Source organism: Neolamprologus multifasciatus, chromosome 5 (genome assembly GCF_963576455.1).
Source record: "Neolamprologus multifasciatus chromosome 5, fNeoMul1.2, whole genome shotgun sequence".
Lineage (NCBI taxonomy): Eukaryota > Metazoa > Chordata > Actinopteri > Cichliformes > Cichlidae > Neolamprologus > Neolamprologus multifasciatus.
Window position 1 is genome coordinate 11,319,017 of NC_140443.1, and position 21,779 is coordinate 11,340,795.

The 21,779-nt window shown below is 38.6% G+C and overlaps 2 protein-coding genes across 4 annotated transcripts in view; one reads left to right on the forward strand and one right to left on the reverse strand.

Moving 5' to 3' along the window:
- Window positions 1–21,779, forward strand: part of cenpp (centromere protein P) — a 109,115-nt gene that overhangs the window by 55,804 nt on the left and 31,532 nt on the right. The window lies entirely within an intron of this gene.
- aspn (asporin (LRR class 1)) lies at window positions 1,094–12,189 on the reverse strand. The gene is made up of 8 exons (XM_085158817.1): window positions 11,464–12,189; window positions 9,173–9,461; window positions 7,825–7,937; window positions 5,616–5,829; window positions 4,606–4,716; window positions 4,246–4,339; window positions 3,683–3,821; window positions 1,094–2,452 (listed from the first exon to the last, which is right to left on the reverse strand). The coding sequence occupies exons 2-8, from the start codon at window positions 9,417–9,419 to the stop codon at window positions 2,255–2,257; spliced, it is 1,116 nt and encodes a 371-aa protein (XP_085014943.1). The 5' UTR covers window positions 9,420–9,461; window positions 11,464–12,189; the 3' UTR covers window positions 1,094–2,254.

Here is a 21,779-nt window from a genome sequence, read left to right on the forward strand (position 1 = left end):
TTTTGGTCTAACTTGACAATATTTTATAATGAATGAAACAATCATCAACCTAAACTTTACAGCGTGTAGGTTAGAAGGGATTACCAAGATGTTTTGCTTAGAATCAGTTCTCAATTGCCCCTCGGGGATAAATAAAGTCTTCTGAATCTGAATCTGAGAATTCGCTGAAAAACAAAGACAAGTCTCATGACTTGACAGAAAACAAAAACAAACAATCTGATGAAGAGCAGGTGTGCTCGAAATGTCACCAGGCGCAACAAATAAGGAATCTGGAGTTCTGCCTTGTGTGAATCGTTATTTCTTATTCTTTGTCTCATCAGTTGGCAGCCATCTTGAGAGGGCACTGTGCAATTATTCGAGCATTTATTGTGAAGCATTATCTAAAAAAAAAAAAAAAAGTTTACCCCAAAGTAAATCTTTGAAAAATTTTCCCTTGGAAGTGGGTAGTTACTTCTACCACACTTGCTGTTGTGGAATTCTCTGATACATTTCAGGCATTTTGGAATTTTTTGAGTGCCATGTCTCTAGTTTACAAAGACTCAACATTTGTCAATTTTCTAAAATTTTAAGGATTTTTTTTTCTTTTCCGTCTTAAAAATTTTAACTGAATAGTTTTATATTCAGTGCGACAGACTGGCGACCTGTCCAGGGTGTACCCCGCCTCTCGCCCTATGACAGCTGGGATAGGCTCCAGCGCCCCCCGCGACCCTGAAAAGGATAAGCGGAAGCGAATGGATGGATGGATAGTTTTATAAAGCTTGGGCGAAAATCCCTTTAAATGTGCAACATTTGCTATTTTCTGATATTTTGTAAACTAAATGACATTCATAATGATTAGTCAAAAATGTCTGAAGGCATAATTTTCACACATAATTTTCTTGATGTTATAAATATAATTGTATGTATTTTATATTATGCAAATATAACCAAACTATTATTATTTTTTATTTAAGTTTTATATAAAATAGACTTTAACTTTCCTTGCTTTCCTTGGTTTCATTTTTGAATATGTGTATACAGCTTATTTTCATTTGAAAATGAATTAATAAAATTCTAAGATTCCCAAATATAAATGATAAATTCACCTATTTTGTTTTTTAAAATAAAAAGTCAAGACTTACATGTGTAGATGTTCCAGTTTTATTTAGCGACATCCTCAATAAATATAGCACCATTTCAGATCACAGACCATTGGAAGAAACAGGGACATGGTTGACCATGAGATGTTCTCAGATATCCAGATTATGAATCCTCCTATCTTATTATTTTAAAATTAACTGTAGTTCACATGGATGCTATAGTTCTCTTAAACAGGGGTAAATTTATACATTAGTTACAGGTAATCAGTATATCCCCAGTCCTGCAGAGGACGTATTTGCCTCAAGACCAATGTATAATCCAGTCTGACATTAGGCTGTCAGCTTCTAAATAAAAACATAACAAACATGCATTGAGATAATGTAAAATATCCACAGACATGGGGCTTCAACGTGACACTTCATCACTGTGTGCAAAGTGCACTTAATAATGCCAACACCACTGACCGTACAGACTTCTGCTGAAAGAAAAAGATATTTCAGTATAGGTGTAGCTGTTCAGCTCCTGTTAGTGGCCTCTAGTGACTCTTCTACAATAATTACAACATCTAATTTGAGGGGAAAAAATGGCTTCTTCATAATACAAATAAAGTTTTTGTAAGTATTACAAAGACTTAAACACTTTTCTACTCTACATCTCATTAAACAATGCTTACGGTTTTAAAACTAGAAAGAAAATAATAAGAAAAAAAGAATTTTCTTTCTTTAAACAATACATGTACAGCATGTAATACCACTCGTATCATTGGGTGATTTTGCTCAAAAAGTGACCAGAGGGAGGCGCTTTATTCCTAAGAAAGTGTACAGAATAAAAGTTATAAGGCAAAAACTAAACATCCTATCATGCACCTTACAAAGGTGAGCAGGGCGCTTGTTTTCAGATTTGATTGTAATGCTGTTCGTTCTGTGACATCCTTCTATTTCATGATGTTTGTAGCTGCTAAAAACATTTCCTAGTGTTATAACTTTTGATATCATTTTCATCGTCATCAGGGTGTAAATGGTACTTTCATTCCCCGTGTGCTACAGGTTCAAATATACATCTTTCTAGTTTGTTTGTTTTTTAACGGTTAACCCTTTAATAGGAGAGTTTAATCTGTTTTTAGCCTATCAGAATTATTTCCAGCTATGTCCTTATTTTATCATTTCCCTCCACGCTACTTTCTGAAGTTTCCGAGCTGAACACCCCTCCGTCCGGTGACGCAGCGAAAGGTTGCCGGCTGTATGGCCCAGTATTTAACAGGGTTGGCAAAGAGACTGATGCCAGTGTACAGGTTCTTCTTGCTGTCGTCCCTGATGGGACAGAAGTCGTTGATTCCCACACTGCTGATTTTGTTGCCATGGAGGAAAATTACCTGAACAGATGGACAGGATTTTGTGTTAGTTATTCTTCTGCTTCTTTTTTTTTTTTACAGCAAACTACGCATGAGTAAAAGTTATGCGTTATTACTGCTTTATTGCTACACTGGAACCTCATAAACACAACCCAATAGGAGGAATGGTCTGTTAGGCATTACTTAATGACTCCAAGTTGCTAAGTTAAAGGAGTCTTGTCTTGCTTGGAAGGCTGAAATATATTCCAGCAAACATATTTTTCTTTTTTTATTTCCATTGTGACTGAGTCATTCTACAAGAACCATATCATGACTGTGAGACTTTTTTTTTTTTTAACTTCTGCTCAAGCTACTCTTATATTGGAGTAGTGGTGGAAGCTCTCATGTTTGTTCCTCTTACACATTAGGGGCTGTGAGTATATAAGTGGAAAAAAGTTACACCAGGCACTAATTTGGGCAATTATTTTAGAGGATTATATACATTGCACCTTTAAGTTTAAGTAAGGAATTATTTTGTCATCATCAGAAAAGGGTTTTGAAAAAGTGCATTCCACGTAAGTTTTTTTTCTTGTAGTGCAATGACCCTCAAGTTCACTCATATGAAATAATGAAAATGCTCAGATTAGAGGAGAACCTGCATACTCAGGGACATATAAAATATAGTCTGCTCTCACATCCATATGCAAGAATAGGCTCGCGTAAAGAAGACACTGAAGGGAATAATGCCAAACAGACCTAGACATCGGTCAGCAATTCTTTGGCAACCACAGAGTATGAAGGAGAAATGATTTTTAAAAAACAGTTGGAAAGTGGTTGCTGGGTCTCATTAGGTTGTCTTTGCTTTGGTTGCTGAAGATTTTCCTGTTCACCCATAGTTTGCATGGAAGACCCCAACCTGTTTGGACACTCACCAGTTACTCACTGAATAGTATTGAAATAGTTGAAAACCAAATGGAGGTTTCTGGTACAAGTTAAGCTACTTTCAAGGTGCATGGAGAATAGCAATAGCTTTTTCACCAATTTCACCTACAGCCAGCTAGCAACCTCCAACAACTGCTCACTGATCGGTTGTTGCCAGGGGGTCAACAATGAGTCTCTAGGCCTTTGTCAATTTGGTCTAAAACATCTGTTATAGTAAAAGGAAGATCACCCACAAATAAAGTTTGCACAGTTATGACTTACAGAGGTTTGAGTTGTGCTGCTAATTTTATTTACCAAAGTAGCAGCATTGTGACAGTGTCCATATCTCACCTGTAGGTAGCGCAGGGAACTAAGGCCAGGCGGGACCTTTCTCATACGGTTGTTGTCCAGGTAGATCTGACGGATGTTCGGGGTGTTGGCAAGGCTGCCATTTTCTACATACTTGATCTGGTTAAAAGCTAGTCCTAGCCTGTAAAATTAACAAGTTATTAAGATATAGAAGCTTAAAAAATTTTAACATCTTGCATAATTGCTTAATATCGGTCTGTCGTTCCTAACTTATGGTGCCCTGGAGGTGCAAGATTGCAGGTGGGAACTAGAATCAGTCTTTAGGAAATCATTAGTATCATGCTGTGGAGTGAAAACACTATAAATTGTGACAGTGTTTTTTTTCCTTTTAATTCTGGTGTCAGTTTTATTTCTGAATGTTTGAGTAATGTTTCAGTCTCAGTTTGATTCAACATGAAAACAGTCACCAGTGTTTACAAATTAGTTATTCCTGTTGATTGAAAAGTTAAGTTAATCTAACCAAAAGCATGAAGTAGAAATCTGCGTTAGTGAAGGATGTCTTTGAAAAAAATCGGCTTATAGGTTAAAGGACTGGTGGTTTTCACCTCTGCAAGTTTTTATATCTGATGAAGTCTTCTATTTCCACCTTAGAGATTTTGTTGTAGTCCAGACTCAGTTCTGTAATGGAGGATGGGAAATCTGGAAGACACAACATACACTGATTATAAGCAGTTTAAGTAGCACATTAAGATGCTTTATTTCTTACGATCTTTTGTAATGATTTGACAAAAATCGTATCAAATTACAACATCATATTAATTGAAGTTAGTGGTTTTATGGCTAAGTTTACTGTGTAGCTAGGTCCCAGTGTGTAAAACTGTCAGTGTATGAGAAGAAAGAAAAGTGTAAAAGCTTTTAAACTGAATTGTTTAAAACAGTAAAACATAACATGAGTGATATCCTACCTTTTGGTATGGAAGTTAGTTTGGCTTCCGCTATACCGATATACAGACTCGACAGGCCATTAAAAGCTCCTATCTCAATTCCACTGTTGGTCAGAGGGTTGGCCCCCAGCTCTATTTGAGTAAGCACAAAACATCTGGTTTTATTATTAATGATTCATTATTTCAATAGAGAACCTGCATCAAGTGAAGTACAACAGATCTATTGTAATGACATTTTCATCTGTTGCTCTTGGAGATCTGGACAGCTTTGTTTACATTCTCTATAAATAGAATTAATCAATAAGCCTGGGCAGCTTGCAAAGTCTTGACAATAGTCTTCTAAATGATCTATTGATAACAAAATCTTGGCTTGGTCCGCATAAGGTCTTGAAGTGATTGTGTTACTGATCGTATCATTCTGTCACTGCTGTAATGGCAGAACTCTTTGTCCAAATGAAGTGTTATGTCTGTTTTCCACTGGTCTTTTGAAGGTGATTTATTGGGTTTTCATTGTTTTCTGTCTTACAATACACACTGTTACGATGATGGGTGCTCCTATTAAACATGGTCAAAGTTTCAAATAATGAGGTCATGTGCATGTATAAATATTCTTGTGAGCCAAAAGCTCAAGCCTAAAGTTTCACCATATCTATGTGGACATATTCACATTAAATCACATTAACGACAGAGGTGGCAGATGATAAAATACTATATTAGTATGAGTAGGCAGTAGAAGTTGAAGGCAGTTGAAAGGCAGTAGCAACCAGCTTGTTTTATTATGTTGGATTAAGAGCTTTTTGGACCTTTGTGTAAGTCTGTAATTACTATTCATGCCAGATCTAGGTTATAGCCATTCCTTCATTCTGTTTGATTATCTTTCACTGTTAAAGTAATGTTATTACCTCCTGATGATTCCTCTTTTGACTGAATAAATAAATCTTCAGACCTTTCCTTAACGAAGAACCATACACCACTGCCTTTAGAGAACAGCTATAGTTAACCAGATAGAAGAACCTAAAAGTGGGTCTTACCCAACACATGAAGTTTCCTCAAGCCCTTAAATGCATCCTTCTGAATTCTGTTGATCTGGTTTTCATGAAAGCGGAGTTCAATGACATTGGGAGGCAAATTTGCAGGGATCTCATTCAGCTGGTTGTAGGACAGATGCAGCAGTCTGAGATTGTCCATGTTTTTGAAGGCCTTTGGATGAATCTTAGAGATCTTGTTGTTGATCAGAAACAGGCCCTGTTTTAGGGAAAAGGGGAATTTTAATAGAGCTTTATAGATTCAAATTCAGTTTTGCTTCATTTCCTGCACAAAGTTAAAGAATGGAAAGTTTGAAACGGCAAAGAATGACTTTTCTGGCCAACATTAAACCTGTGCTCGGTAAAAGGTTTTCAACAAAGAACAACATATGCTTATGATTGAAAACATTTATGATTTGCTCAAGTTATGTTGTGCTTTTTTTGTAGTGTACTACAATAGTGAGACTTGAATTGTAATGAAGACTTTATTACATTTTGAAACAATGAGCAGACTATGAAGTAAACAACATTCAGCACTATCAAGATGCTGGTCAGTTGCACTATTCAAGCACTGTGACTAACCACAATAATAGCATGAAGTTCTGGTTTTATTCAGTGTTTTAGGCCATGATGTGTTTTATTCTCAGCTGAGAAAACATTGTCTACAGATCAAAGATAAAGCTTCTCTCAGCAGAGTTTTATAAAAAGTAGCTCTTTTTTTTCCTTGAAGGCTGCTCTTGGACTGATATCAGTGCATTGTTTCTCCCTATCTCATAGCTGTAACAGTTACAAGACAGCATGGTCAGTCACTGATATCCTGGGGCTGAATGTGATTCATTTTAAATTTCAGAACCAGGTCTGTTCTTGTTGCCTTAGTACTAATTTTTGCTGTTTTTTGTCTTTGGTGTGTCTCAGTTTAAAGCTCTAGGGAGAACAAAAAATGTGGCCACTTTTATTTCAAAAGACCTCATCAGCTGGACATTATATAATATTATAACCACAGTCAACTTTTCCCATATTGACCCATGAGTATTGTAGGGTTTAAACTGCAAATTACATACATAATTTATTTATTAGCAGAAATATTTACATTTATGGTTTATGGTTCTAATTGTTTTATTTAATGTGTCATTAGGTCTGAATTTATGTAGTGTTAAGTGTACCATTAACAATTAATGGTTACCAGATTTTGTACCGTACTGACTTAAGTGACTTTGATGTTTCATTTTGGCCTCTTAGGGCTGCACAATTAATCCAGTTTTAGTTTCAGGTACAATTTTGGCTCCAAGCAAATATGAAAACAAGCTGATAAGATCAAACCATTATTATGCTGCATCCTTTCTTGAAATTATGCTTCACTTTTGTGTTTAATTATGAACCCAGTGCAATATTTCATTTAAAATGCTGCATTTTCTCCCCTTCTGACTTCCTGTCGAGCTGTGATGCATTTAGCTCAGGCATGATGGATCTCTTTGCGGTAACTTGTGATTTCATTATAGACAAAACTATCCATGATCATTACTTTTGGCATAATCAGAAGTCATACACATTTTTGCATTGTATTAAGTGTAAGAAACTATGCAGTCCTGCCCTCGCGTTGAGCTATTGCGGCTTGGATTTTTCCTAATTCATGGAAACTTTTAAACAAGAGGGTTTACTGGGGGAATAACTGTAAATGTAAATGCTAAGACAACATACCATCAAACCTAATAATATACCTATGAGCTTCACCTAACTTAGTATTCTTGGGTTATTGTACAACAGGACATTTGCAAATAAACAAAGGCCTCAGTCACAGAGGTCAGTTTAGAGTTCCACTCTGTCCAGCTTAAAGCAGAAGAGCTGTGCTGATGTGTGGATACAGTATGTTTGAGTCAGCTCTTTTAATCTTTAGTAGAAAGATTGGTATGTCCAGTTATCCAGTATTATTTTTAATGATGTAATGCATTCCCATCCATGTGCAGTATATGAGCATTGCTAAAACTTGCATTCTTTTGTAGTACTTCTACATAACATATGGAGGATGCATAATGTGGCTGGAACTTATTTGCTTATGTAGTTTGGTTTTCTAAGGTGGACTGATGCCATTCAGTTACTACATTTGCTTGTAACTAACTTGCTGGCATGCTTCTCATATATTAGATGTTAACAGTAAGTAGTTCTGATGTTCAGTGCACCATGCTCAGGGTAAACTAGTTCTTAAAGGATGTCTTACATAAAGCTTGTTGAGGCCTTTAAAGTCATCCTGCTGGATTTCAGTGATATCATTGTTTTGGAGATCAATCATCACTGTGTCTTCTGGAATCTTATCAGGAACAGATATCAGACCTGTTAAGAAAAAACATAAATGCCTATTTAAAGGAAATAGTTGGATCAGAAATGATGGAAGTAATTGGGTTTTTTTAACCGATATACACATGTGAAAAAGAAATTGTTGTCTTTCTGATTATCCTAGGTCTCTGATAAAATATCAGTGGGTCATATGTCTGGGGTAATTATACCAAATATATATAGCATAGTATTTCAGAAAAAATCACAAGCTGCTGCTGCGTGTGCCAATAGTATATGAAAGTTTGGTTAAAAAACATTAAGTTATTGGAGTGATTGGCAGTGGACCCTTGGGTGTTTTCATAGCTTAATCCTAGTACCAAAGTATAAGAGAGCCCCACTTTACTGTAAGTTGGGCTTTTGGAGTTTAATGTACTTTACTTCTTTAATGTACTTTAGTTCTAGAACTTGGACCACAAAACCAAATAGAAAATTTTAGTTTTTTGAAATGCTGGAAATGAAGGCTTTCCTGTTCCACTGGTGAGTTGTGTGTGAAAATTGTTTGGCTGCATTGCCCCTACATTTTAGAAAGTTCACATTAGATGTATATATGATGCCAAATTTCATCAGTGTCTTAACATTCATATTTTTTTGTTATATGACAACAGTTTAACAGTCAAATTGTTGTTAGTCCTGATCACTTTTTTAAATTTATATACTGTAATGCCTCCTGTAAACCCAAATCAGCAAAGTACTATCTCAGATATTCCTCTACAGTTTGTGGTCATGGTGATGCACCACCCAACTGCTATTAATCAGCAAGGTTTAGGCAAGCATGTCTTACAAGATGTCATTAAGATTTATTTTTTTTTAGCAATTAATGCTCAAGTGAATTTTGGATTTTGGAGACTGTTTTCAGTGGTAGATAAATCCTAAAACCTTGCAAGGCAGAGATTGCTGATATCCTTTTATAAAACTGATGTTAAAATAAATATTTATTTTAAAAAACCTTTTTCACATAGACAAATACAGCAACTACTACATGATTGCTGTTCTATTTTATGTATATGAGTGCCAGAAATAGAGAAGTAACTTAATAAGGCCAGACTAAACCATAGTCATTTTTTTGTCATTGAATTTAACTGGAATAAACATAAGATTATCACTAGCCTTACCTATCATCTTATATGGCAGACTTAACATAGAGTTTTGAATAGAATGTGTTTCAGCACACTCCATGTTTACAGTAACATAATGTAACATAATGAGTTACTTCAGACTGAGTGTGTTCTAACCCTGGTCAGAGCACTGCACCACTCTGGGTGAGCAATGGCAATGAGCTGGACAGTCCTCATCATCGTAATCGTCGTCATCATCATCATCGTCCTCATCATCATCATCGTCGTCATCATCATTTGAATCTGACATCATGATTTCATGGATTTTTGTGTCATAGTTTTTCAGGTAGTCCATAACATTGATTGGTTGGTAGGGTTTGGCATTGCCTAGTGCCAGCAGGCAAAGCAAGAGGAAGATCCTCATGGTTTTATTAGAGTTGTGGTTAAACAGGAGCCAAGGAGAACTCTAGGAAAGACAGATAAATGAATGAAAAAATGAATGTTTAAGTAGTCCCCAGTGTGGAGGTTGAACTTGATAGCATCACAAGAAAACTGTATTAATTAATTACCAGAATAGAAAACAACAGAACAAAACAGTTCTGGCACAGTATAAAGCACACTTACAGGATATAGTATTTAGTTAGCTGAGAACTGTCTATTCCAACCTTTTTTTAATGTACTGATCTATCAGTCTTTTCTTGACTACATTTTTACTTTAAAAAAACTTCTGCAGCTAGTGCCACAGTTAGGAACCACTGTAATGTATAATTGCTGATCATTCTGACTGTTATGCTGCAGTTTTTCCTGGGTTGTGTTTTTTCCTAAAAACAATCCAGTCAGAGCTTTATAGGAACCACCATTCTACATTGTTGGTGGTGTTGGAGCTATATAAAACTAGTACTAATTTCACCATAGACATGAGCAGTTTTTAGTGCATGAGTTAAATTTCCTTTTTACAGCTTGATTTAAGAATATTACTAAAACAGTACATTTGAAAGTGCATGTGGACTTCCTGGAGAGATCAATTTTCATAAGTGCTACCCTTTTTTTCTACCAGTGTTTCCATGGAGCTCTCAAAACCTCCTCTGGAAAGGACTTCTTGCAGCCAACATAAATGTTTCTCCAGCTCTCACCTATTCACCATCTGTGGGCATTCAGAACATGATTTATATATCCTCCTCGATTACATATTCACATAACCAGCAGAGAGAGGCTGACATTGTCTGGTTCCGTGCTTCTGCTAATCTTGATGGATTCTGAGCCGTGCAGTTGAACGTGCAGTCCACCCACAAATATGTGGTGGTGGTCGAGCATCCTGCTTTGACAGCAAATACTGCACAGCACCGACCCCCTTCCTCTGCCCCCAGTCTGTCTGTGTTCCACATGTGAACATTTAGCCAAAAAAAAAAAAAAAAAAAATACTATAAATACATCAAATGCTTCATGTATGCTTTCCAATTGTGCAGTAAGTTGGGAATAATTCTTCTTTGTTGTTGTTTTCTTTTCACTGAGTCAAACAACCATTGAAACCTTAGAAATTCACTTAACTCCAGTCTGACTGGCGTAGCAAATATTTACATCTAAAGAGGCATTTCATAAGTATTCACACCAGATGTCTTTCATTAGGACTCTCATAATCTTATTACCACTTACATTGAGTAATTATCTTTAATATCACTTGGTCTCAATTATTACATGTCTAGTCATGAAAAGGTCAGAAAATACTCGTCATTTTCCATTTCTAAACATCAGATGTCTTGTTCTCTTTGATCATCTGTCCTGAGTCTAAACATTCACTTTACAAACACCAAATATAAAACTGAAGCTAAAACCAAAAGTCCTGGGCATGCTGATGATGATTTCAGAAATAATCAGTAAGAAATAGATACATTGACAGTCAACACTTAATTGATAATCGGATTTATGCCTGAACCTTTTCTTTTTAATTTAGGGATTTTTTAAAAATATTGATACCCTTTTTAGAGCCGTCTCCTATACATCTGGCATAGGAATTTTAATTAGAAACTATAAACTACCTTTTCCTTGCATTTATGCATTTATTATTGGTACCATGACCGTATTTTGTATTTTTTGTCAAATGAGCAAAGACCCCAAGCAATGCATAAATTTATTACTCTTCTCAGTATAAAGCCTAAAATTAGACATGGTCTTTCAACATGAGACATATAAACTTAACTTCACTGTAAAATGATCTAAGCACGATCTTATTGCATGCAAGTAAGTATTTATCAGTATTAGGATGCCCTGCCATAGCCATCAGCAGTTTAAATTAAAATTGGCAGATTAGAATTTGCAGCCTAGTAATTTGGCTCTACCAAAACACCTCTAGTAACTTTAAAGGTAACAACAGAAGTCTTGCTAACTGACCACAGTACCATTAGCTTGCTGCATTAGAAATATGAATTGGTGTTTTTATAAACAATAAATAAATCCAGGGTGTGTCCTACCTCAGCTGTCAGGTGTGTTTATGTCCTGGTTTAAACCCCACACAGTGAGCAGAGCAGCAGCAGGGTCCAGCTGGAAGGCTGAGAGTTGGATCCTCAGTCAATACATTCCCAGTGAACGAAGAACAGCATCACCCTTCCTCTCTGGGAAAAAAAAAAGGGGGGGGGGGAAGTGGTCCCCTGAACACCCCCACCAACGGAAAATTTCCACTGGTAAGGGTGAGAGGTTCGGTTTTAGTAAAGAGCTCTTGATTCTCTGAGTGATCACACCATCTGTAGGCCTGTGGGACTAAGTTTGAAAAGGCATTGTTAAGAGTTTAGTCATGTGCTTTTCATCAGGAGCTTTGAAGTAATGCCAGAATAGTTAGATTTAGACTCCTGTATGCTCAAGTCTTTATATATAGAACATACTGGTAGGTCTGTCACCTCCCCTCCCTTCTCAGCCACATTAACTGTTTTACATCAGTGTGAATGGTTTCTTCTCTGAGGCACATTGGCACTGGGTTAATGAAGGATAGTACAACTGTACAGCCGCTGTAGCAGTTTCGTTTGTCTAATTGAAACAACAGGGTGGAGTTGAGCCTGCCCTCTCAGAGATTTTAGGGTGATGGTGAAGGACTGGCAGACAGTTCATTTAGATCAATATTACTGAAGACTAGCGATCAGAAAATTTGAGGTAAACATGATATAAGAACACAGCAACAGTCTCTGAATATAGTTTACCCATAGGAAGTGGAAATACATTTATACACTTTGGAAGAATATATCATATTATCAAAGTGGATGAAGTGTTTTTTTGTTTTGTTTTATTTTTAAGCAAACAAAAGAAATGTTTGGCACTCAGTTTTCATTTTTGTGCACAAAAGTAAATTTATTTGGCAGATTTACTTGTATTTAAACTGTAGAGATAAGTAGAAACATAACTGTTGTGCTTTGCATTTTTGCAAAGCTGCTGTCATGTCTGAATAAAGGTGTAAGGAACAGTTACATAACAAACCTTATGATATGTCTAGACCTTTTCTGTCTTCTTTCCAGAGCCTAAATTTTATGGAAAAAAAGAACTGAGAACAATTTCCATTATATCAGCCCGCAGGCAGATGTCCACAATTCTAAACAACTTGTTAAGGTGTATTACTCTTTGGCAATGAAGTGATACACTCTTAAGGTGATACAACATACCATTACAGTCAGTCAGAACTGGCAGCTTGGTGTTATAAATGTCCTGTTTGTGGATTTGGAAAGCAGAGACAAAAGATAATTGGAGGTGATGCTTTGCAACATCAAATTAAAGTTTACTATATATTGTGCTCTGCGTGATGTTGTCTTAACAAGACACAGTAGGAAATCTGTCAGCTTTACATTTGAAGCAGGAATGAGAAGTACCTCCCAAGAATGGAAAAGCTAACAGAGGCTTGTTCCCTCAGGGGTTCAAGTGTTATACAATTCCTTTTTCCATTTACTTCTGGTATTTTCTGCTGAGCTGAGCTGGAATTGCACAACTTATGGCTGAGCCAGACCATCCAAATATGCCCTGGTTTGGCAGTCAGAAGACCCGAAATGGGATCGGGTCTGTTTGGGTTTTAGTGAATCGTCTTGGTGGGGAAATCAAATTTTCCAAACCATCACAGATCTGGTTAAATAATCATCACATCAACAAGGAGCCTTCTGACTTCTTTCATGTGCAACAAACTCTTTGAAGGAAATTCCTAAACGTAAGCTCTCAGTTTTATCACTTGTTATTCCTACCACTAGCTTTTGACTTGGTACAGCAATAAATAAACTCATGAACAGCTTGTGGGAAACACAGCAAAAATCGGATTTTACCTCCATGCTAAAAAAGGGAAAACATCTCTTGTTCCCAGAAGCTGGAAAATCGACATGCCCTGTTGATGTATGCCTCTCTGATGTATGGTTAGAACATGTCTCAAAGTTTAACTTTTACTTTTTAAACTTTCATGAGTATATAGCTAATTTTAATGTTTGCATTTTTGTGGTATTTTTCATAACTGGCTACATATATTTATGTAGCCAGGCTGTCACTTGGTGTTCGCTCGCTCGCTCTGTGGTATAGTATCGCTTCCTGTTCCTGCTCAAACACAGTGGTGTTTCTGAGTAGCTTATTTGCTTAGCAGTTTAATTAACAACTTTTAAATACATTCTTTTTTCACAGTATAATCTTCACGTGCTTCATCCGAAGCACACTTTCTGTGTACTCACTACCTAATTTATAGTATTCACTCACTGTCTCTGTACTGTTTCGCTAGCTTAGCTCGTAGCCGACCCGTTAGCACCATGGCTACTTCACCTGTCCCTTCTGCACTTTCTTGCTCATTGTGTCAGATGTTTAGTTACTCCTCGGCCTCCTTTAGCAGTAATGATATCTGTAACAAATGTAGCATATTTGCAGCTCTGGAGGCCAGGATTACTGAATTGGAGACTCGGCTTTGCACCCTGCTCTCACCCTTAGCTAGCCAGGCCCCTGTAGCTGGTGCAGCCGAAGATAGCGTAGGCCCCGCTAGCTGTTCCCCGGCAGACCCCAAGCAGCTGGGGAAAGGCTGGGTAACGGTGAGAAGGAAGCGTAGTCCTAAACAGAAGCCCCAGGTACACCACCAACCCGTTCATGTGTCTAACCGTTTTTCCCCACTCGGTGACACACCCGCCGGGGGTCAAACTCTGGTAATTGGTGACTCTGTTCTCAGACATGTGAAGCTAGAGACACCGGCAACCATAGTCAATTGTCTTCCAGGGGCCAGAGCAGGCGACATTGAAGGAAATTTAAAACTGCTGGCTAAGGGTAAACGTAAATTCAATAAAATCATAATTCACGTCGGCAGTAATGACACCCGGTTACGCCAATCGGAGGTCACTAAAATCAATATTGAATCGGTGTGTAACTTTGCCAAAACAATGTCGGACTCTGTAGTTTTCTCTGGTCCCCTCCCCAATCAGACCAGGAGTGACATGTTTAGCCGCATGTTCTCCTTAAATTGCTGGCTGTCTGAGTGGTGTCCCAGAAACGATGTGGGCTTCATAGATAATTGGCAAACCTTCTGGAGGAAACCTGGTCTTGTTAGGAGAGATGGCATCCATCCCACTTTGGATGGAGCAGCTCTCATTTCTAGAAATATCGACAAATTTATTAAACCCCTCAAAACATGACTATCCAGAGTTGGGACCAGGAAGCAGAGTTGCAGTCTTACACGCCTCTCTGCAGCTTCTCTCCTCCTGCTACCCCCCCAAAAACCCATCTCCATAGAGACTGTGTCTGCTTCCAAAAAGACAAAAAACAAACTAAAAACCAGCAACAAACAACTTAAACAATCACAAAGAAAGAACAATACAGTATCCACATCTGAACCAAAGAGTAAAACAGTGAAATGTGGATTATTAAATATTAGGTCTCTCTCCTCCAAGTCTCTGTTAGTACATGACTTAATAATTGATCAACAAATTGATTTACTCTGCCTTACAGAAACCTGGTTGCAGCAGGATGATTATGTTAGTTTAAATGAATCAACACCCCCGAGTCATTCTAACTACCAGAAATCTCGAAGCACAGGTCGAGGGGGTGGTGTGGCAGCAATTTTTCACACCAGTCTATTAATTAATGAAAGACCAAGACAGACTTTTAATTCATTTGAAAGCCTGATGCTTAGCATTGTCCACCCCAGCTGTGAAACTCAGAAACCAGTCTTACTTGTTATCATCTATCGTCCACCTGGGCCTTACACAGAGTTTCTGTCTGATTTCTCAGACTTTATATCTAATTTAGTTCTGAGCTCAGATAAAATAATTATTGTGGGTGATTTTAACATCCATGTAGATGCTAAAAATGACAGCCTCAACATGGCATTTAATCTGTTGTTAGACTCAATTGGTTTCTCTCAAAATGTAAAAGAACCCACCCACCACTTTAATCACACTCTAGATCTTGTTTTAACATATGGCATAGAAACTGAACATTTAACAGTGTTTCCTAAAAACCCTCTCCTGTCTGATCATTTCTTGATAACATTTACATTTACAATAATTGATTACGCAGCAGTGGAGAGTGGACTTTATCAAAGTAGATGTCTTTCTGAAAGCGCTGTAACTAAGTTTAAGAATATAATCCAGCCACTGTTATCATCGTCAATGCCCTGTACCAACACAGAGCAGAGCAGCTATCTGAACGCTACCCCAACAGAGGTCGATTATCTTGTTAATAATTTCACCTCCTCACTACGTACGACTCTGGATACTGTAGCTCCAGTGAAAACTAAGGTCTCTAATCAGAAGTACCTGACCCCGTGGTATAATTCTCAAACACGTACCCTAAAGCAGATGACTCGTAATCTGGAGAGGAAATGGCGTGTCACAAATTTAGAGGATCATCATTTAGCCTGGAGAAATAGTTTGTTGCTTTATAAGAAAGCCCTCCGCAAAGCCAGAACAGCTTACTACTCATCACTGATTGAAGAAAATAAGAACAACCCCAGGTTTCTCTTCAGCACTGTAGCCAGGCTGACAAAAAGTCAGAGCTCTGTTGAGCCAACCATCCCTTTAACGTTAACTAGTGATGACTTCATGAACTTCTTCACAAATAAAATTTTTATCATTAGAGAAAAAATTACCAATAATCATCCCACAGATGTAATATTATCTACAGCTACTCTTAGTTCCATTGATGTTAAGTTAGACTCTTTTTTTCCAATCGATCTTTCTGAGTTAACTTCAATAATTACTTCCTCCAAACCATCAACGTGTCTTTTAGACCCCATTCCTACAAAACTGCTCAAAGAAGTCCTGCCATTGATTAATTCTTCGATCTTATATATGATCAACCTATCTCTAATAATCGGCTATGTACCACAGGCCTTCAAGGTGGCTGCAGTTAAACCTTTACTCAAAAAGCCATCTCTAGACCCAGCAGTCTTAGCTAATTATAGGCCAATCTCCAACCTTCCTTTCATATCAAAAATCCTTGAAAGAGTAGTTGTCAAACAGCTAACAGATCATCTGCAGAGGAATGGTTTATTTGAAGAGTTTCAGTCAGGTTTCAGAGTTCATCACAGCACAGAAACAGCTTTATTGAAGGTTACAAATGATCTTCTTATGGCCTCTGACAGTGGACTCATCTCTGTGCTTGTCCTTCTTGACCTTAGTGCAGCATTCGATACTGTTGACCATAATATTCTATTAGAGCGATTAGAACATGCTGTAGGTATTACAGGTATTGCACTGCAGTGGTTTGTATCATATCTATCTAATAGACTCCAATTTGTGCATGTAAATGGAGAGTCCTCTTCACACACTGAGGTTAATTATGGAGTTCCACAGGGTTCGGTGCTAGGACCAATTCTGTTTACATTATACATGCTTCCCCTAGGCAGCATCATTAGAAGACATAGCATACATTTTCACTGCTATGCAGATGACACCCAGCTCTATCTGTCCATGAAGCCAGATAACACACACCAATTAGTTAAACTGCAGGAATGTCTTAAAGACATAAAGACTTGGATGGCCACTAACTTTCTGCTTCTTAACTCAGATAAAACTGAGGTCATTGTACTCGGCGCTGAAAAGCTTAGAAATATGGTATCTAACCAGATTCTTACTCTGGATGGCATTACCTTGGCCTCCAGTAACACTGTGAGGAACCTTGGAGTCATTTTTGACCAGGATATGTCCTTCAACGCACATATTAAACAAATATGTAAGACTGCGTTCTTCCATTTGCGCAACATCTCTAAAATTAGAAATATCCTGTCTCAGAGTGACGCTGAAAAACTAGTTCATGCATTTATTACTTCCAGGCTAGACTACTGCAATTCATTATTATCAGGATGTCCAAAAAACTCACTGAAAAGCCTTCAGTTAATCCAAAATGCTGCAGCAAGAGTACTGACAGGGACTAGAAGGAGAGAGCATATTTCTCCTGTTTTGGCTTCCCTTCATTGGCTTCCTGTTAAATCCAGAATTGAATTCAAAATCCTGCTCCTCACATACAAGGTCTTAAATAATCAGGCCCCATCTTATCTTAATGACCTTGTAGTACCATATCACCCTATTAGAGCACTTCGCTCCCGCTCTGCAGGCCTACTTGTTGTTCCTAGAGTATTTAAAAGTAGAATGGGAGGGAGAGCCTTCAGTTTTCAGGCCCCTCTTCTGTGGAACCAGCTTCCAGTTTGGATTCAGGAGACAGACACTATCTCTACTTTTAAGATTAGGCTTAAAACCTTCCTTTTTGCTAAAGCATATAGTTAGGGCTGGACCAGGTGACCCTGAATCCTCCCTTAGTTATGCTGCAATAGATGTAGGCTGCCGGGGGATTCCCATGATGCATTGAGTTTTTCCTTTCCAGTCACCTTTCTCACTCACTATGTATTAACAGACCTCTCTGTATTGAATCGTATCTGTTATTAATCTCTGTCTCTCTTCCACAGCATGTCTTTATCCTGTCTTCCTTCTCTCACCCCAACCGGTCGCAGCAGATGGCCGCCCCTCCCTGAGCCTGGTTCTGCCGGAGGTTTCTTCCTGTTAAAAGGGAGTTTTTCCTTCCCACTGTCGCCAAAGTGCTTGCTCATAGGGGGTCATATGATTGTTGGGCTTTTCTCTGTATCTATGAAGCGCCTTGAGGCGACATTTGTTGTGATTTGGCGCTATATAAATAAAATTGAATTGAATTGAATTGAATGTAATTTGTCTTTTTAAAAGCGTGTTAAATAATCTGCTTGAAGCTAGTTGGATGCATTTAAGAAGTCTCACAGAACTAAGTCCACTTCACGTATTAGATACCAGTAGCTTAAACACGTCCGCCTTCTTGGTTAAAACCTCAGACTCAGTTTCCAGCTCCCCATAATCACAGCTTCATGGCTGTGTGCTGAAACAATAGCCTCTTGGGAGCCAGATTGTCAGTTTAAAAGAAGCCATTTTCCCAAACACTGGAGGGATCTGATTAGACCATGATGTAACCCTACATGAGAGTTTTCTCTTTTTTGTGCCCTGTGTGAGGACTAAGACATTAAAGGTATTTGTCTGCACTGTAAGGACCACTAGCCCCACGGTATATCCTGTTGCGTCATGTTGATCTGGATGGTGGGTGGTCCTTTTGTCTTTCTGCCTACCCAGAAGCAAATGCAAACTTCAAATTATTGAGCTTCTTTGTCTGAGTCAGGTATCCGTCATGCTGTCGTTTTCTGTTTTCATGCGCACAAGCCCTTCGAAACCTCATACCTCTCAGCTGACTGGTCTGCCACAGAAAGATTTAATTCAGTAGCTGTAATAATCCAAAGAGGGGAAACTGGTTTGTGGTAGTGAAAATATTCAATGGCGTAATTGTTGGATTTATTGTCTTCAAACTGCAAATTAAATGTTAGAGATTATTTCCTGATGTGAGATGGTCTGCCTGACTGATGGAAGGCGGTCAGGATGTCTCTTCTCTCTAAGGATCTCATACTTTCCAACCCATCAGACGTCTACGACGGCGCTGGAACGGCTGGAACTTGTTGTGTTTTTGTGTTAAGGAGAATTTCCTCCATCTGGTAATTTCTTTTAATGCCGTAAGTCACGGGGGCAACTTCCAGGGCATCTAGCCAAAGAGTTGCCTCAGTGCTGTTGTTGCTTTAGTGCCACAGGAACGTTTTGAAGCCAGGAAACATTTTTAAAAGAACTGTGACCCTGCAACTCAGCGTGTTACCTGTTTCTGGCACTGTTACCCAGCCAGGCTATACAACAGAGCAGTGTTCACTAGCCCCACACTCCACCATGATCTCACCTCACCACAGTTCCACCTGACACTAATATTGATTATTGGTGTTTTGATTGTTTGTTTTTCTACTTTTGTTTTTTGTTTGTTTGTTTTAATGTGACATATATTCTTATTCATAAAACTAACTTTTGCTCACAAGTAACTGTTGGTCAGTAAGTACATCTAACTGCTATTCTAACTGAATTTAGTGATTTAACAATATATTTTAGGTATTCTCACATTGTTTTACTTCTAAATCTGTGTCAGTGGTCACTAGGGCTGCCACGATTAGTCGACTAGTCACGATTACGTCGACTATCAAAATCGTCAACGACTAATTTAATAGTCGACGCGTCGTTTGAAGCTTTGTAAGCTCCCAAAAGACAAAGGAATAAGTAGTAGGATTTAAGAGTGTAATAACGGACTGAAACAGAAGATGGCAGCACTGCATGAAGAAGGATGATAGCTGCCGTTAAACCCCGAAGAAGAAGAAGCTGTATCCCAGAATTCATAGCGCGGCCCATCGTTTCCAACAATGGCGGCAGCTAGTTAGTTTTACTCTTATTATTCTTTCTGGGTCACAAAATGAACGTTTTTAAGTATTTAGTCAGCCACCGATTGTGCAAGTTCCCCCACTTAAAATGATGACAGAGGTCAGTAATTTGCACCAGAGGTACACTTCAACTGTGAGAGACAGAATGTGAAAAGAAAATCCATGAATTCACATGGTAGGATTTGTAAAGAATTTATTCGTAAATCAGGGTGGAAAATAAGTATTTGGTCACCTCAAACAAGGAAAATCCCTGGCTCTCACAGACCTGTAACGTCTTCTGTAAGAAGCTTTTCTGTCCCCCACTCGTTACCTGTATGAATGGCACCTGTTTTGACCTCATCATCTGTATAAAAGACACCTGTCCACAGCCTCAACCAGTCAGACTCCAAACTCCGCCATGGCCAAGACCAAAGAGCTTTCGAAGGACACCAGGAAAAGAATTGTAGACCTGCACCAGACTGGGAAGAGTGAATCTACAATAGGCAAGCAGCTTGGTGTGAAAAAATCAACTGTGGGAGCAATCATCAGAAAATGGAAGACATACAAGACCACTGATAATCTCCCTCGATCTGGGGCTCCACGCAAGATCTCATCCCGTGGGGTCAAAATGATCATGAGAACGGTGAGCAAAGATCCCAGAACCACACGGGTGGACCTGGTGAATGACCTGCAGAGAGCTGGGACCAAAGTAACAAAGGTCACCATCAGTAACACACTACAACGGCAGGGAATCAAATCCCGCAGTGCCAGACGTGTTCCGCTGCTGAAGCCAGTGCATGTCCAGGCCCGTCTGAAGTTTGCCAGAGAGCACATGGATGATACAGCAGAGGATTGGGAGAATGTCATGTGGTCAGATGAAATCAAAGTAGAACTTTTTGGTATAAACTCAACTCGTCGTGTTTGGAGGAAGAAGAATACTGAGTTGCATCCCAAGAACACCGTACCTACTGTGAAGCATGGGGGTGGAAACATCATGCTATGGGGCTGTTTTTCTGCCAAGGGGACAGGACGACTGATCCGTGTTAAGGACAGAATGAATGGGGCCAAGTATCGTGAGATTTTGAGCCAAAACCTCCTTCCATCAGTGAGAACTTTGAAGATGAAACGAGGCTGGGTCTTCCAACATGACAATGATCCAAAACACACCGCCCGGGCAACAAAGGAGTGGCTCCGTAAGAAGCATTTGAAAGTCCTGGAGTGGCCTAGCCAGTCTCCAGACCTCAACCCCATAGAAAATCTGTGGCGGGAGTTGAAAGTCCGTGTTGCTCGGCGACAGCCCCAAAACATCACTGCTCTTGAGAAGATCTGCATGGAGGAATGGGCCAAAATACCAGCTACTGTGTGTGCAAACCTGGTAAAGACCTATAGTAAACGTTTGACCTCTGTTATTGCCAACAAAGGTTATGTTACAAAGTATTGAGTTGTATTTTTGTTATTGACCAAATACTTATTTTCCACCCTGATTTACGAATAAATTCTTTACAAATCCTACCATGTGAATTCATGGATTTTTTTTTTCACATTCTGTCTCTCACAGTTGAAGTGTACCTCTGGTGCAAATTACTGACCTCTGTCATCATTTTAAGTGGGGGAACTTGCACAATCGGTGGCTGACTAAATACTTTTTTGCCCCACTGTATTTTCAGGCGAGAATGTAACTGTGTAAACCTCAAATATCTGCTCAGTTTATCAAGACACCACATATTTTCAAAAGCGCTCCAACATTTTCGGAGACGTCTGTTACCCACCAGCTCATAAGCTAGCCGGGGTACAAGACTCACTAGAGCCTGTGAGAACACCGGACACCTGGCAAATTGTTTTCAAACCCACCGCCGTCTTTCGCTACTCAGGTTAAACATGATATATAAGTCACTTAGATAACTTAAAAATGTTATTGTTATACCTTAGACACTTAAAGCTGTAAGCTAATGACAGTGCAGATGCATGCTGGTGCAATAAGCTATATGTTTTACGTCCAATGGATGCATGATCTGATTAGTCGACTAATCGCAAAAATAATCGGTGACTAGTCGA